Source organism: Aythya marila (genome assembly GCF_965140915.1).
Source record: "Aythya marila genome assembly, chromosome: W".
NCBI classification, from domain to species: domain Eukaryota; kingdom Metazoa; phylum Chordata; class Aves; order Anseriformes; family Anatidae; genus Aythya; species Aythya marila.
Window position 1 is genome coordinate 19,163,471 of NC_139081.1, and position 16,372 is coordinate 19,179,842.

The 16,372-nt window shown below is 46.8% G+C and overlaps 1 protein-coding gene across 1 annotated transcript in view; it reads right to left on the minus strand.

Moving 5' to 3' along the window:
* LOC309889528 (very low-density lipoprotein receptor-like) overlaps positions 1-3,068 on the minus strand; it is a gene marked incomplete at both ends in the record, with an annotated part of 87,286 nt that extends 84,218 nt beyond the window's left edge. The window contains 2 exons of the mRNA XM_082782375.1: positions 2,529-2,917; positions 3,050-3,068. Coding sequence (XP_082638501.1) covers positions 2,529-2,917; positions 3,050-3,068 — 408 coding nt within the window. The remainder of the gene's footprint in view (positions 1-2,528; positions 2,918-3,049) is intronic.
* Between the last annotated feature and the right edge of the window lie 13,304 nt (positions 3,069-16,372).

Sequence of the window (16,372 nt, forward strand, 5' to 3'; positions counted from 1 at the left end):
TCGGATCGGGACTAATGCCATCCTGAACCTGAATAAAGGTAAGCAAAGAATTTGATTTTTTTTTTTGAGCTCCCTTGCCAGCTGTTTTTTTTTGCCCGTAATTCTTCGCGTGAAGATCCGGACGAAGACGACAGAGTCGTTTGTGGATACTGTTCGGTTGGATTCCAGACGAAGACGGCACAGTCATTTGTGGATACCATCCGGTTCGATTCTGGACAAAGACGACGGAGTTGTAAGTGGATACCGTCCGGTTGGGTAAAGGTGCGGTTGCCAGTGTTTGTGTGTGTGAGAGTGTAACTGAGACTTCTGAAGTCAGTGTGGAGGTCTTTTTGTTTTCTCACCGGTTCTAATCTCCTGGGGGGGGGGGGGTTGGCCTGTCAGATAACCCGACCAAAAGGCCCTGGGACAAACGGACACAAAAACCAGCGTTCTGTGCCGTAAGCCCAATTTATTGCTACGTGACAGTATCTTATATAGAGCAAAAGCGTCCCACCCAGGAACCCAGGACCCCTCCCACTGTGCTCGCAGGCACCCCAGACCCTTCCCCTCGTGCACACAGGCACGACCCAGAGTAACCCCACATCTCCCCCCTCTTTATGCAGTAACGTACCCCCTTTAACCCGTTACGCTAAGCGTGATTTAATCATAACTACTTAGGGACGAGTCCCAGGAGCAAGTGGTGATAGTGGGAACTCCTCATGATTTTTGGCGAGAATGGTCAGCATGCTGCGATTCATTATACTGCTTCTAGCTATTTTTGCTTTTATACATGAATATACTAGCCCTATCACAATGAATACTATTACTAGTAGCAATATTGTTCGCAAAAGCGATTTAAGCCATCCCTCTAGATGAAGGCCTAGCCCCTCAAGTGTTGCCCCCATCCAATTCTGTTCTGCGTCACGCTGCTCTTCTTTTATTTTGGATTCTACCTGGGCTAGTTGGGATATGTCACGTTCTACATTGGCAGTTACATTTGGAATGTGTATACAGCAATGGTCAGCCTTTTCTTTCAGGTATCCACAGACACCGTGTTCTTTTAACAAAAGCATACCCAGGGCCAATCTATTCTGCAGGGTCATTCTTGTTGTGGCTTGTAACTGTATATTCAAGTCCTTAAACCCCTTTCTGGTAATGCAGGCCAATCTATGTACTTGCCCCATCAAATTGTAAATCACCTCTCTGTTGTGGTAGGAAGCTATCGGGGCAAGCAACGATTCTGCCATCCATCCAAATTTAATCCCAGTGGACGGTTCCTGCCACTCATAATTTTCTTCACTTACTTCTCTTTTTGTCCTTCTCCTTATGAGAGAGGATTTCTTCCAAAGTGGGCAAAGGGTGGGCAATCCTAAAGTTATTTCTTTTACTGGGCCATCCAAACTTAAATGAGTTGTCCAAGTTCCATCACTGGCGGCCCACACAATATGTCCCATGCTTCGTATAGTTGAAGATTTACAATTCACTAAGATCTTTTTCCTACCGGTCTGGCTGGCTATATTCCAATTGGTGATACTCATGTTAACTTGTAGACCTCTGCATGCACATCCGGTGGCTAAGGCTATCTTTACCGGGAGCAGAGAGATTGTTTCTAAACCAGTGTCACAATTGAATATTTGTGTACAATTCCACCACGGGACTGCCTTCACCCTCTCCCGACTACTAGTTTCCCTCTGAGCCGTCTCATATAGTAAACTCTGGTCACTATTCGTCCTTCCTACCCATTGCAAACGCCAAGGAGTATTCCCCCCATATTGGTATTTCTGCAGTATACTTAATGCCCATGCTGACTCCCAACCCTCTAATCCACCTGTCTCATTACCTTCTTTGCACTTCCATATAACCTTTTCCTTTTGTTGTGTGCATGGTGCATCATACTCACACATCCCTAGTCGTCCATCCTCATTGTCTAGGTCCGTAAATATGTAATTTCTTTCCTTTTTACACCAAGGATAAAGGCGAATCTGACACTCTCTATAAAACCCTCCCAGAATTTCTGTCTCTATGATTGTTTCCGATTCACATTGGACTGTTTTGTTTTTCTCAATCTGGGGTATCAGTGATGTGATTATGCCCCAGGGTATAGGATCACCTGCAGATTTAGGCATAGGTAAACAAGCGGTCACTTGACTCACATTCTGCATTTTTGCGAAATCTCTAATTAACCCTATCATTAAATTTTCCTCTTGATTGCTCCTTGCTTGCTGTGTGTACTGAGCTGACCTTTTATCTCTCATTTTTAAAAACACCGGAATTTTACAGACTCCTCGGGTTGCTCGTGGGCTGCGAACAGAGCGATGTGGCCACAATAGCAGACCCATAGAGCACAAACCAAGTGTCGTGTTAGCTGGGATCACCTTCCAAGCACGTGAACAGAGCAACCAATAGGGGTTAAGTAAGCGCCAATGAACAGAGTTCGAAACATGTGTGACGCGGACCGATTGATAAGGGGCCGTCGCATGGCTATTTACAGTCCAAACATCCCCAGGGAAAAAGTCCACCAGTGCAGGATCTTGGCCCGGTGGCCCCACCCACAACCAGGCCACAGACTGATTGAGCACCGTGGTCTTAACTGTCCACGGCGGAACGGTCATATCCGCTATTGTCCCATTGTCCCAAATGTCAATGGAGCCGCACAATCGCGCCACTGGCAGAACGGTTTCTTTTCCGTCCTCCGTCGCATGCGTGGTGCCGTCCGATGACAAGTGTATTTCATGTGTCAGATTGATACCTGCCTGCATGGTGGCATGGATATGGATGGTAGTCAGCTTCCTTCCCCGGCAAGTAACAAGCGGGAACGGTCCACGAAGTGTCCCATTGGGTACTGGCTCAGCAGACCGTAGGTTGTAAGCGTATGGCGTTGGAAACAGCGGAGCAGTCCGGTAGCCCACAGCATACTCCTGCCAGTAGCCCCCGTACACTGCAGGACACAAGGCAAGGACAAGCAGGAGTAAAGGGGAGAAAGTTACTTACTCATTTCCTGTTCCTTTGAGTCCGCCAGCTCAGGGAGCGGCTGTTCCTTTGAATCCACCTGCTCAGGGAACGGACGTACCCATCGGGCTGGAACCCATCGAACCCCCGATGGTAGTTGTACACAGGCGTAACCCTGACCCATAACTAACAGGGGTACCGGATCCCGATTCCACGGCCCACCATCCAGGCATACCTGAACAACCCCTAAAGGTGCGTGTTCTGTCATAGCATGGTCTGCGGATCGACCTTCCAAATGATTTAAACTAAAAAGAACCTTTAATAACAAAGCATGTGGACAGGAATCTCCATAGCCAGTCGCCTCCATTCCCCCCTCTTTAAGGGCATCAAGGTGAGCTTTCAAAGTCAGATGAGTACGCTCAATAATGGCTTGCCCAGTAGAATTATGCGGAATACCCAAGATATGAGTGATGCCCCAGGTGCAACACCATTGGCCAAAGAGCCAACTAGTGTAGCCTGGACCATTATCTGTTTTTAGAGTGTGTGGGATTCCCATGACCGCTACTGCAATGCGCAGGGCACGAATGCACTCTCGAGCTTTCTGTGCTGTGAGAGCAGTAGCCCACATCATACCACTACAGGTATCCACCGCGACGTGGAGAAACCGGAAACGTCCGAAAGGCGCATATTCTGTGACGTCCATCTGCCACAGCTCGTTGGGACGCAGTCCTCTCGGATTTACCCCAGACGGCAGAGGAGCAGGGTGACTACAGGCTGGACATGCCGCTATTATAGACCGTGCGTCGGCTAATGGAATTTTAAATAGACGATGCAGCGACAAAGCTGATTGGTGAAATTGGCGATGCGACTGGGCAGCAGCTACACGGGTATCGACAAGAGCAGGGTAGCATGCCAAGTCTGCTGCCGCGTTACCTGCTGTAATGAAACCAGGTAACTGGGTATGGCTGTTAACATGCATTACAAAAAGAGGCTGGCTGCGCCGAGAAAGAGCATTAAACAGGAGGACTGCGGTTTCAGTCCGTGGTGCGATGCAGGAACGGCAGAGAGCGGCAGAGCGAAAACAGTATTGGCTATCTGTTACAATATTCAAAGGCTCTGTGGGAAAAAGAGAGAGCGCGAGACAAATAGCAAGCATTTCAAGACGCTGTAAAGAAACAGAAGTGTTGCAGCGCACTTGGCCTTCCCATTCCGAGCCAGTCCACCACACCACGGCAAACTTGTGAGTGGAGCCAGCTGCATCAGTAAAAACAGTTCAAGCCTGCAATGGCTCTAGAGAGATCGGCAAAGCAGGGATTACATCAAGTACGGAAAACAGATTCACATAAAGCGACTTTGGATACGCCTGCAAAGCATGAGGGTAAGCTGCTAGGGCAGTCTGCAGCCGCATAGGTTGTTGTAAAAGAGACGCCAAGGCATTCGGCCGTAGTTCCACCGACAACAGGCGCGGTTCACTGCCATCTATTGCACGCACCTTCATTCGAGCCCACTCTATAGCGAGGGCAAGGAGTTCATCTCATTGTGGAAACGCAAAGCAGGGCACAGACACATAGCCAAAAAGCAGTGGGCACTGCAGCTGGCCCTGATGTAGAATAATAATAGCTCCCTGTACCTGCAAAAGGATGTGTGCAAGCAAGGGTTGCGCAGCATCGCGACGCCATAAACCTTGCTTTTGGAGACGTTGCATAAAGCGCTCTAATATGTGCTGATGTCGGGAAGACAGCTGGCATGGGGCTGTCAGGTCAGTGTCGCCCCGCAACTGATCAGTAAATAATTGCATCTCGTCAGGGGGCAGTGGAACAAATTGACGGAGCCACCAACCAACATTTGTAACTGATGCAAGTTAGTAACTGAATTCTCTGTGACTAACAATTTTTGAGGTCGCACGAGGCGTTCTGTAATCTGAGTCCCCAGATATTTGTATGGAGACACTAGCTGAGTTTTATCTTTCCCAATGGTCAAACCAAATCCCAATAAAGCGGTCTCTATTTGATCATACAGACCCGAAGGCAGTACGGGGGCAGCAAGCAACAGGTCATCCATATAATGGACAACCAAGATAGTGGGGTGCCGCTGACAAACCACCTCAAGGGCTTTGGCCACATACATCTGACAAATCGTAGGGGAATTTTTCATACCTTGAGGGAGGACAACCCACTCGCACCGGGCCGCTGGCTGCATATTGTTCAATGATGGAATGGTTAGAGCAAAACGCTTGGTGTCATCAGGATGCAGAGGTATGCTGAAAAAAACAATCTTTTAAATCTATAATCATACATTGCCAATCTCTAGGGATCATAGTAGGTAACGGCAACCCGGGCTGTAAGGGCCCCATGTCCTCCATCGAGGCATTAACCACGCGTAAATCATGTAAAAAGCGCCACTTCCCAGATTTTTTCTTAATTACAAATACAGGGGAGTTCCAAGGGCTAGTTGATGGAACGAGATGTCCTTGTTGGACTTCTTGTTTGACGAGTTCATGCAGAGCGATAAGCTTCTCTTTTGTGATGGGCCACTGGGCAACCCATATGGGGTCATCCGACCGCCACGTTAAACGCCAACAGGGGCACGGCTCCCCAGTGGCCCCCTGGATAAAACCTGCTGTGAAGGTTCAATATGTAAGCGAGCTCCTGCTAACACTAATGCATCACGACCTAACAGAGATATAGGAATGGCTAGAACGTAAGGTCTGAGGGGCCCCACCTCCCGCCGGACACCAGCATCATCCAAGTGAATCAATACTGGATGACGGCTGCGATGACCTTCCACCAAACCACCCACCCCACTGACCGCTCGTGGCAGTGGATCCAGCGGCCATTGTGAAGGCCAGTGTGCAGCGGAAATGGTGACATCTGCACCAGAGTCCACTAAAAAGGTTATAGTGGCTACCGGTGGAAATAGATCCTTCACACCTTGAATAGCTACTCGGGCAGGCAAAGTTGGCCGAGAGCCCATGTCAAAGCTAACTTGTATCAGGGGATAATCCGCGCTAGAGAGCCCATCATCACTTTCGGTTACCAGAGGAAACACAGTGGACTCGGTTGTGGCAGTCCACAGTTGCACGGGAATCTCCACTCCTTGCTCCACCGCCTGCGCACCCGCAAGCCAAGCTTCTGTATTTACCACTCGTTTTCCGTCCCAAGACTGGACGGCGGACTTGTCCACCCCTGCTCTATGGGGGTTGGGACCCACGCTTGCGGCCAAGACGGTGGGTCCCTTTTCGTCCCGGCATTGGCATTTCCCGACTGCCCATCCCTTTTTCCCTCTTTCACTTCCCCTTTGCATTGTGAGCACTCTCGAGCACGATGGCCAGACCGCCCACACACCCAACAATGAACACGGCTGACTTCGACCACAGGTTCCCTTTTCTTGGGACATTCATGGGCTACGTGACCACGCTGACCACAGCGAAAACAACCACCAGGGTGCATCTGGAGGGCAAATGCCTGGAAGGCAGACGTGACTCCCACCATCTGCTCACTGAGGGCAGCAGCAAGAGGTTGCATTTCCTGAGCCTTTCCAAACGCACAGCCACGAGCGATCAGCTCGCCCGCGCTTGCTGAAGCCGGAAGCGCTGCAAGAGCGGCTTTGAATTCAGGCAGAGCTCCTGTTCTTAAGCATTCCCTCAAAACAACATCTTGTGCTTCCGGTGGTAAATTACTGCTTGCCCCAGCTGTCTGCACCCTGTCTGCAAAACGCCCAAAATGTTCCTCAGGTTTTTGCCGAATATGCAGATAACTGGGAGTCGGGCTGACTACAGCATTCATCCTCTCTAATGCCCTACGACCCAAATCGGCGGCGGCAATAAGCACAGCTTGCGGCAGCAATAATTGTTCCTGCGGAGTATTCCACCGCCCTCATCCCAACAACGCTTCCCCAGACATGCCATGTAAAGGATCCTGGGGGTTCGCCCATGCACGCACCATCAAGACTTCACCCTCCTCTTCCAGCAAAGACTCAAACATGGGTACCTGCGCTGCCGTCAGGAAGGCTCGGGCAACCTGCCGCCAATCAAACATCAGGGGCCCTTGCAAAGCCACTGCATCCAACAAAACCTGTGTCTGTGGGCTAGAGAATCCACCCTCCTGTACAGCCTTTTTTAACTGTAGCAGCATCTTATAGTCTACCGGCTGCCACTGATGTCCCTGAGACCCCGCGAAAACAGGAAAGCACCCTATCCGCACAGGACTTGGCATTATTTCACAACCCGAGAGAAGACATTCTCGCGCAATAATAGTCCATTTTTCCCTTGCCTTCTGCACCTCCTCGCGGATGTGCATCGGCTGTCACGGAGTAGCCTGTCTAGGATCCCGAGACTCCTCATCTGTTGAACTCTCACTATCCACTCGTTCTCTCTCTCGGGACGCAGCACCCGACGGAACGGGAACGCGACACACGGACGATGGTAGGGGCTTCTCCGAAAAAGACTCTACCCGCGCTTGCCCCCCCTCCCGCTCTCCAGGGTCAAACACCGGAGGGGCATACAGCGGTGGCCGGAGGGAGCCCGAAAACGCCAGCGCCTGCCCGGATGCCACCCCTACCCCTTCAGGACCCCCAGCAGGGAATAGGATAAGGGAGCCCTTCTTATTTACCCCCCAAAAGGACCCGTCCGATGAAGTATGTACTGCGTTCCCTTCTGCCGGGGGAGCACTAGGCACTGCTATTTTTTCATGATCTAACCGAACTCGCAGGGGGGCCACAAGGGGGTTTCCACCTTCTTCTTTCTCCTGCTCCACATTATTTTCATCTCCCAATCGAGCCTCCTCCTTCGCCTGCCCTGACCCCTCCTCTAGATTGTTTTTTACCGGAAGCTCCATAGGGGCCCTCTTATCCTCACCGTCCCCATCTGACAAAAGCATGCGGCGCACAGTAGCCCACAGGCATGCCTCGTTGGCTGCCTTTTCTAAAACCGCTCGCACCGACCCATAGGTTGGAAATAAAGTCAGCGCCTCTTTGTTCCCAATGCAGGCACTATCGAATAAATCCCGTCCCACCGTTTCTAAAACGGTCTGTCTCAAGCAATGGACAGGAGACTGCCAGATTCTGGCGTGTCACCCAGAGCAAGAGGGACTGTATGTCCTTCTTTCATAGTGTTATCCCTACTTCCTTGGCCAAGGATTTAACAGTACTCACCACCTCATCGACTCCAGGCCCCATGGCCACCCGCATACCTAGCACGTACGCACCACGCCTAACTCGCGCCGCGCCTAGCTAGCGCCAACCGGTTTCACGTTGAGATTCGAATCACGTCGGGGTCACCAAATGTCGGATAACCCGACCAAAAGGCCCTGGGACAAACGGACACAAAAACCAGCGTTCTGTGCCGTAAGCCCAATTTATTGCTGCATGACAGTATCTTATATAGCGCAAAAGCGTCCCACCCAGGAACCCAGGACCCCTCCCACTGTGCTCGCAGGCACCCCAGACCCTTCCCCTTGTGCACGCAGGCACGACCCAGAGTAACCCCACATAGCTGGTGAAGGGAGTGATTCTATAGAAGTGGTTCCTATAGAATTCGGGGATACGTGGGTGGGTGATAGGTCCTAAACCCCCTGCAAGACACTCTCAATGGGGGCAACCAAGGGCTGTGGGATTTGCCACAAGTAAAATTCCCAGATGGGTCAGATAAAATCGAAGACCGAGGACCAGGAAGGGAGCAAATTACCAGATATATGACCAGAAAGTCCATTATGAATAATGATTAGAAATTGGAACAATAGGGGCCCCAGAAAATTAAAGAGTAAATTAAAAATGATCCAGTATTATACGGTAGAATGACCAAAAGAACCCTTAAGACCCCATGTATTTTGATCCATGGAGGACGGGGTCTGTCAGGCTTTGAACATTAATAGTAGAATACCTGTGGATCCGGAAAAGAGCAAGCTGAAACATTGGAATTAGAAATTAGAGAGCAATTGATTAAGAATGAATATGTGCTACATTTGTGCCTGTGCTGCACTTATACCTCCAGATAACAGGAGCCTCTCGGACCCCGAGAACCAGATCAAAAACAACCTCATGGTTCGGACTTTAATCAAGGGGTCTGAGATAAGGAGGACTGTTCACAAAGGGACAGGTTATGCATATGTATAGGAATGTTCATGTATATGTAACTCTTTACTAGAGCAATTTGCCACGTTAGGTGTGCACGACTCTGGTGGGACTACCCGCCCCTTGCCGCCCAGGACTGACTAAACATACCTACTTTACAATCTTACGGATTGTGGAGTCAGCTTTCTGTGAGTCATTTTGGTGAGCCAGGCAGGAGACACTCTGCTCGGCTGCAGGATCGGCTGCAGCGCGGCCGCCCCTAGGTTCACCCTGAGCGTTTTGCTCGGAGGGGACTCTACTCTCAGCTGCTCACCGCAGGAGCAAAGATCTCCTGAAACTGCAGACAAAGAGTATGTTTTCGGCTGCTGGAGGGATACTAACTGGAGTGTTAATAATTGTATGTGTTATTCTTAAATGTCCGGGTATTTTGTGTTGAAAGTATTTGTGTAAGTGTAAGGGTTTGAAACAAAGTGTTACAAGTCACTTCATGAAGAACACAGTCAGAGACAATACTTGTTTGGTTGGTTATCATTCTAAATTATATTCTTGTGGTATGAATGAGATGTGCTAGAGGCCTCTGTGTGCGATTGTGCTGTGTGAGTGAGACGCAGAGTCACTGCAAAGCGAGTGCAGAGTTCCGATCCGTGGTTCTGTACTCTCCGCAAGGGGAGTGGGCAGAGATGAACGAAGTGCTTGACAGACTGAAAAGAAGTGCTGTTTTATCCAAGTTTTGAGTGGTGGTGCCTAATATATGGGCCCGGGAAAAACACAGGGAATTTAAGTAATTGAGGTGCGACGCGGGACATCCGAGATCGAGTTGCTACGGGAGACCAGAGGCGTCAGTGGACACCGGTAGCTGACCCTCACCGTGTGGCGAGTCGGCACAGAGCAGAGGGGCGGACATCAGGACCCTGCAGCCTGTCTGACGTGACCATGGAGGCAGTGGCAGCTGTGCTGAGCTGTGCTGCTTCACTCTAGCATTCTTTTTATAAGAGGTTTATCTTGCAATGCAACAAAGACTATTCGTCCCCAGATCGGTGTTATAACTATTACTAATGACGACTTAGCTCTATTGCGGGGCAGGAGTGCAGAGACGCAGATTACACTGCCAAATGACCACCGGCAGGCTCTTTCACAAATAGCTTCTAAGGTTTCAGCTGGCACTGCCTGCAGCTGTATAGCAGACGTTACACTCTCTTTCCTAACTAGGAATCATGTGTCTCATCCATTTGTGGTGAATGGTCAGTGGCAAAAAGAAAAGGGGGAGAGTAAGGGGCGACAAAGACAGAAACGGTACCAGGAGGATGCCACTGACACTAACAGCATGGGTAATAGGAGTAGTATAAGTGACACAGGTGACGGTGCGGGGCAGCGGTGGGCGCTGCCGCGCTACGGGGCACTCTGCCTGCTGCTCGCCCTCACCTGCCTGTGCACTGCTGCCAACGGTGCTAGAGCAAAATGTGAAGACTGCTCAGATGGCAGTGATGGGAGTGCTTGTGTGAAGAAGATGTGTGCTGAATCTGACTTTGTGTGCAACAGTGGTCAGTGTGTGCCAAACAGATGGCAGTGTGATGGACTGTGAAGATGGGTCTGATGAGAGTGCTGAGCTGTGTCATATGAGAACATGCCGGGTAAATGAAATCAGCTGTGGTCCTCAGTCAACCCAGTGTATCCCAGTGTCCTGGAAATGTGATGGTGAAAAAGACTGTGACAGAGATCCTGATTGCAAGGATGGAAGTGATGAAATTAACTGCCCTTCTCGGACCTGCAGGCCAGACCAGTTCAGATGTGAGGATGGGAACTGTGTCCATAGGAGTAGGCAGTGCAGTGGTGTGAGAGACTGTCTGGATGGCACTGATGAAGCAAACTGTAACAATGTTGTTCAGTGCTCTGGACCTGGCAAATTCAAGTGCAGAAGTGGAGAATGCATAGATATCAATAAAGTGTGTAACCAGCAGAGAGACTGCAAGGACTGGGGTGATGAGCCCCTGAAGGAATGCAACATAAATGAATATGACTGTCCAGCTGAGTTTGAGTTTGTAAACAAGAGAAACTGTGGAGGTATTGATGAATGCCAAAACCCTGGTATCTGTAGTCAAATCTGTATCAACCTGAAAGGTGGCTACAAATGTGAATGTAGCCGTGGCTATCAGATGAATCCTGCTACAGGAACCTGGAAAGGGCCATACGGCAAAGCAAATTACATAACCGTTGCTTAACTTGTCAGAAGATAAAAAAGAAAGTGTTTCAACAAGCAGCCACGGGAGGGAAGAATCACACTGAACCCCCGATGTGAGGGACTGTACCTTGTTTTACTGACTACTGAAACAGCTGTGAGAACTGCAGAAAGGGACCCACGCATCCAGAATAAAAGGACCAGTAACTACTGAAACTTGGAGGGTTGAGTCCGCTCCTGGGAAACTGAAACTCAAGCTAAGGAAGAACTAATATTCTGGCAATGAGGCTCTGCATGAATTAAGGATGCCAAATAAAGGGGACAAGCCTAAAGGGAGAAAAGGGAGAAGGCAAGACCGGGGCAGGACCCTCCACTGCGGTGTGTATGGTCTACCGAGGGAGGCAACCCCTATGGGTATTGACTGCCGAGTGAGAGGGCCTCGACCGGACTTCTCCCACACTAAGAGCAGTGCTTACACCAAGCCAAGGATGTTTCAGCTTCTCACTGTCCTGCCAGCAGGCAGGCTGGGAGGAGGGCCGGACTGCTCGGGGTTAGGCTGGGCATCGGACAGCAGGTGGTGAGCAATTGCATTGTGCATCACTTGTTTTGTACACATTATTACTAGTAGTACTATTATCATCATTATTGTTATTATTATTATTGTTATTATTTTCTTGTTTTTATCTCAACTCACAGGCTTCACTTTCCCATTTCTCTCTCCCATCCCAGAGAAGGAAGGGGGGAGGTGAGCGAGCGAGCACAAACCTGGAAGGATATGGAATGGAATTTATTTTCATGGCTGCCTGGTGGATCATGGGTTAAAAGAGTGTTATTTTTATTGTTATGTGGTGTAATGATGTTATTGTTTGTACCTTGTATGATACCTTGTCTTACATTATTAATACACCGGGTGATAAATAGTACATTGGTAATAACTTCATTAAAAAAGGAAGGGGATATGTCAATTATGATGTTTAAGAATTGGACCCTCCAAGAACGGACTGATGAAATCCAGTTAACAACAGAAGAGACACGAATTGTTGATATTAAAAAGAAGATAAGGGATTGTTAGGAATGTTTTAACAATTCGTGTCCATAAAGAACAGTCCTGTCTGCCTCTGGGTCCTGCACTGGCAATTTAATTCTTGAACCACAGATGCAGTGTGTCCCAGTCTCCCCCTCATTCTAGTCGATTTATCAAGTCTTCAGAAAATACTCCTCAAATTTATGAACCTGTTTGCCTTTGTTATTCCGGACTTCTATTTCTAACAGTTACAGCCCTTTTTTCTGTCTTCTTCGAGATTAACTTAACACTGCTATAGGTGTGACTGTCCCTGTGAATGGCTGGTGAAGAATGTTTTAATTACTGGTGAAGTGTCAATAGAAAGCTATTTGTGTTTGTATGAAGTCTTTGATGTCTGGGGGTTTCAGAACAACTGATAACAACTAGTGACTGTTATGGGATACTATGCAGACCTCTGATATCTGGCCAGGTGGCCAAGAGATTAAGAAGAAAAAAAAGAAGCTGAAGGACGGCTGGGAGACAAGACCTGCAGGGGATGTTCTATAAACTTGATACGGTGCCAAAGGAGTACAAAGGGGAAGGACGAGAAAAAAACTTGGAGAGGAAGACTACGAGCCTTCAGCATGAAAGACCCCTAGAGACCCGCAGAGGGACCCCCAGAGGAGACTGATACGCATGCTCCAGTAGGAGGGACTGGACCCCGGAAGCTAATTATAATAACCTGTTTTTTTTAGAAGTAGTAATGAATATGTATTAGTCTAGGAGCATAAAAATCAGCTACTTGATGTAACTGGTGTGCGTCCTGGTGGAGTGGAGACTCCCGGTGCACCCAGCGCTGTTTGCTTACCTCTATTCTTTTACTAAATCCTATTTTTTTATTTAATCCTAATTTGAAGATTGAGCCATTTCTAACAGAAGTATTGTTAAAACATGGCTAGAATTCCAAAGATCATGAATTCGTAATTTCTTCATGAATGTTACAATGTATGTATTTTCTATATGAACAGTCTTATGAAAGATTTATGGCTAATATGTGATCTTCAGAATTCTTGCTGCATTGACTAACTATATAGATTGTGTCCTTACTGCCTTTTTCTCACTAATATAAACATTTGTTTTAATTAACAACTGTAGCTCACAGCTCAGAATGGATTCCACTGAGGTAGTCATTGTATGCACAAAAAAACTTGAAAGGTTTTAAAACCTGTCAGTGCAAGACCCCATGTAAAAAGGAAAGGAGAGCACACTGAAATGTAGGGGGTTGCTTAAAATCACATAGGATGTTCACAGTTGAAATGTTAGACACTCTACTCTAGCACGGTTTCAGTGGAATGTTTCTTTTATTCTACCAATACTAATGTAGTATTCAATTTTTACTTTCATCACTTTTTAGCTTTTTTCTCCATAGGATATCCATATTCAGGAATACTGAAAAAACAATAATAAAAATAAAAATATTGGACATACTTTTAAGAAAACAAAGAAAACAGATTTATTTTTTAGTAGGGCTTGGACAGATTACTCAAAAACACTTATTACTGACTTTCCACAAAGACATATTGTATATGAAGAGTCAGACCTGGAACATACATAATTGACATCATAATGCTCACATATCTGTGATAACAGAAAGATAACAGTAACCACACTCTCCATGGTTCTGATTCCCAAGACAACAAAACTGAAGACCTCTCAGACCAGACATCTTGTGATCCAAAAGCTTTCCTGTTTTTTTCACTCCATGAGAAAATCAGGGGATAGCTGGGACAAAGTCATCATGTGTAATCAGGAGCAAAGGCTGCTCCTCAGCATGCAGCTAGTCTTTGTCTCCAAGTTTTTCTTGGTGAGCAGCAATATTGTTGCATGATAAAACATGACAATTACCATTTAAATCCTGAAATAATAAATTAAGAAGCTATACACTTTTCATGTCTTGCTTTCTTCATGTTCATCATGCATGCACCTTCTATCTCTACTCTTATTAACAAACAGAATAAAACAAAGGGAAAACAACAAAGAAAGGATTGTTGGGTTTTGACAATTATTTCACAGAATTTACATTCAGTTTCTTTTATTACTTTGTACTGAACCAAACTGTTCTTAAAACTTTTCTGTAAATTTTCAGTTAGGTAGCAATGATGGATGGTATATCCACCTGCTTCTTGTTCCCTTAGTAACATCAATATTATACAACTTAATAAAACAGCCTACACTAAGGAATTGTTGTCATCAGCATTCAACATTTACAGGGCCAGAATGATAATGAGGTCATACTATGGACATAAGAACACTCACTGGATACTCTCAGTAATGGAGAAATCCCACTTTGAAAGAAAAAAAAAAAAAGCTGAAGGGAGTGCTTTACCCAGCTCTGATTTTCAATGTCCAATAACTGGATTTATGATATGTATGATAAGTTATAGCAGACGGGTGTCTTTCACTTTAATTGCAAGCCAGAGACTTTGGACAATAATGTATTCTCTTTTCATTTGGCATTCTTGCTAGATTTTCATCATAAATGCTTTCATATTTATTTATTCTGAATAGCCATACAAATTTATCTTCAGGTTCTGTCATGCAGGGATTATGCAACTGGCCCTTTAAAGATGAAAGAATTAGTGTAGACATTTTAAACCATTATTGTCCCTCAGTTATTCTGGTTTGGTTCTTGATAAAATGACCAGGGTGCAGTGCAAGTCAGCAGACCATATGGTAACACCCTTCTGGCTTTCCCTGCAGATAGATTCAAAAGTGCAATGGACCTACAGTTTGGGAGGGATAAGATTTAAAATAAGTTCTTTCTTTTTTTGATAGGTAAGCCTCCCTGTTTCTGCTTGGCTCTGCCAAGCACACCCTCTGCCTTGGTGCTCCTACCTCCAGTTCTTTCCCTCCCACAAGATAAAGCTGTTTCCCCACGTCTCTGGTTCAGCAGACAGACCAGAACTGTTCCCTGAATGGCCCCACCACCATATTATTGCCTCCCCTGACCTGCATCTTCATCTTCCTAGTGTGCAGATTTGTAAACCACTGGAGTCTCCCAGCGGCATGTTTCACAAAGCATCATGTAGGTTTTGCAGGATGATACAGCAGTGAGCTGTTAAACAGCCTTCAGAGATCATTAGTCTGAATGATAGTGCCAGTGTTTTAGTTAAGTGGTGACTTGTCCTGGTTTCAGTTAGGACAGAGTTAATATCCTTCCTAGTAGCTGGTAGAATGCTATGTTTTGGCTTAGGATGAGAAAAGTGCTGATAACACCCTGATGTTTTAATTGTTGCAGAGCAGCGCTTACACCAAGCCAAGGACGTCTCAGCTTCTTGCTCTGTCTTGCCAACGGGCAGGCTGGGGGTGCAGCAGGAGCAGAGAGGGGACAGACCCAGGACAGGTGACCCAAAGTGGCCAAAGGGGTATTCCATCTCATCTGATGTCATGCTGAACAATATATAGGGGTGGCTAGCCAGGGGAGGGGGCCAGACTGCTCAGGGTTAGGCTGGGCATCGGTCAGTGGGTGGTGAGCAATTGCACTGTGAATCACTTGTTTCGTACACATTATTATTATTAGTACTATTATCATCATCATCATTATTATTATTGCTATTATTATTTCCTGTCTTAATAAACTGTCTTTATCTCAACTCACGGGCTTCACTTTCCCATTTCTTCCCCATCCCAGAGAGGGAGGGGCTGTGTGGTGTTTAGCTGCTGGCCGGGTTAAACCACAACACCGAAGTATCAAACTAGAACTGAAAGATCCTCAGAAATTAGTTGAGATGCTTATTTTTATATTCACATTAATAGCCACAGTGTCAATTAAAATCATATAATCTTAGAATCATTAAGGTTGGAAAAGACCTTAAAGATCATCTGGTCCAACCATCACCCTACTACCAATGTCACCCACTAAACTATTTCCCTATGCACCAGATCAAAACTTTAATTAATCGTATTTTTATTATACAAAGCAGAGAGGCATCACCAACACAAGTAATATAGGAGGCTGAAGCAATAAGCATGGAATTCAATCAAGCAAAATGAAATCACATTCTTAAGAAATATCTTGCTTACTAACATTATTTTCTTTTCTATAAAAATTGTTCACTACTGTATTGTTTTTTCTACAAATGCTGGAGAAATCAAGTGCCATGGAAGATTCAGAGGTCAGTCACTGATGGTGAGCA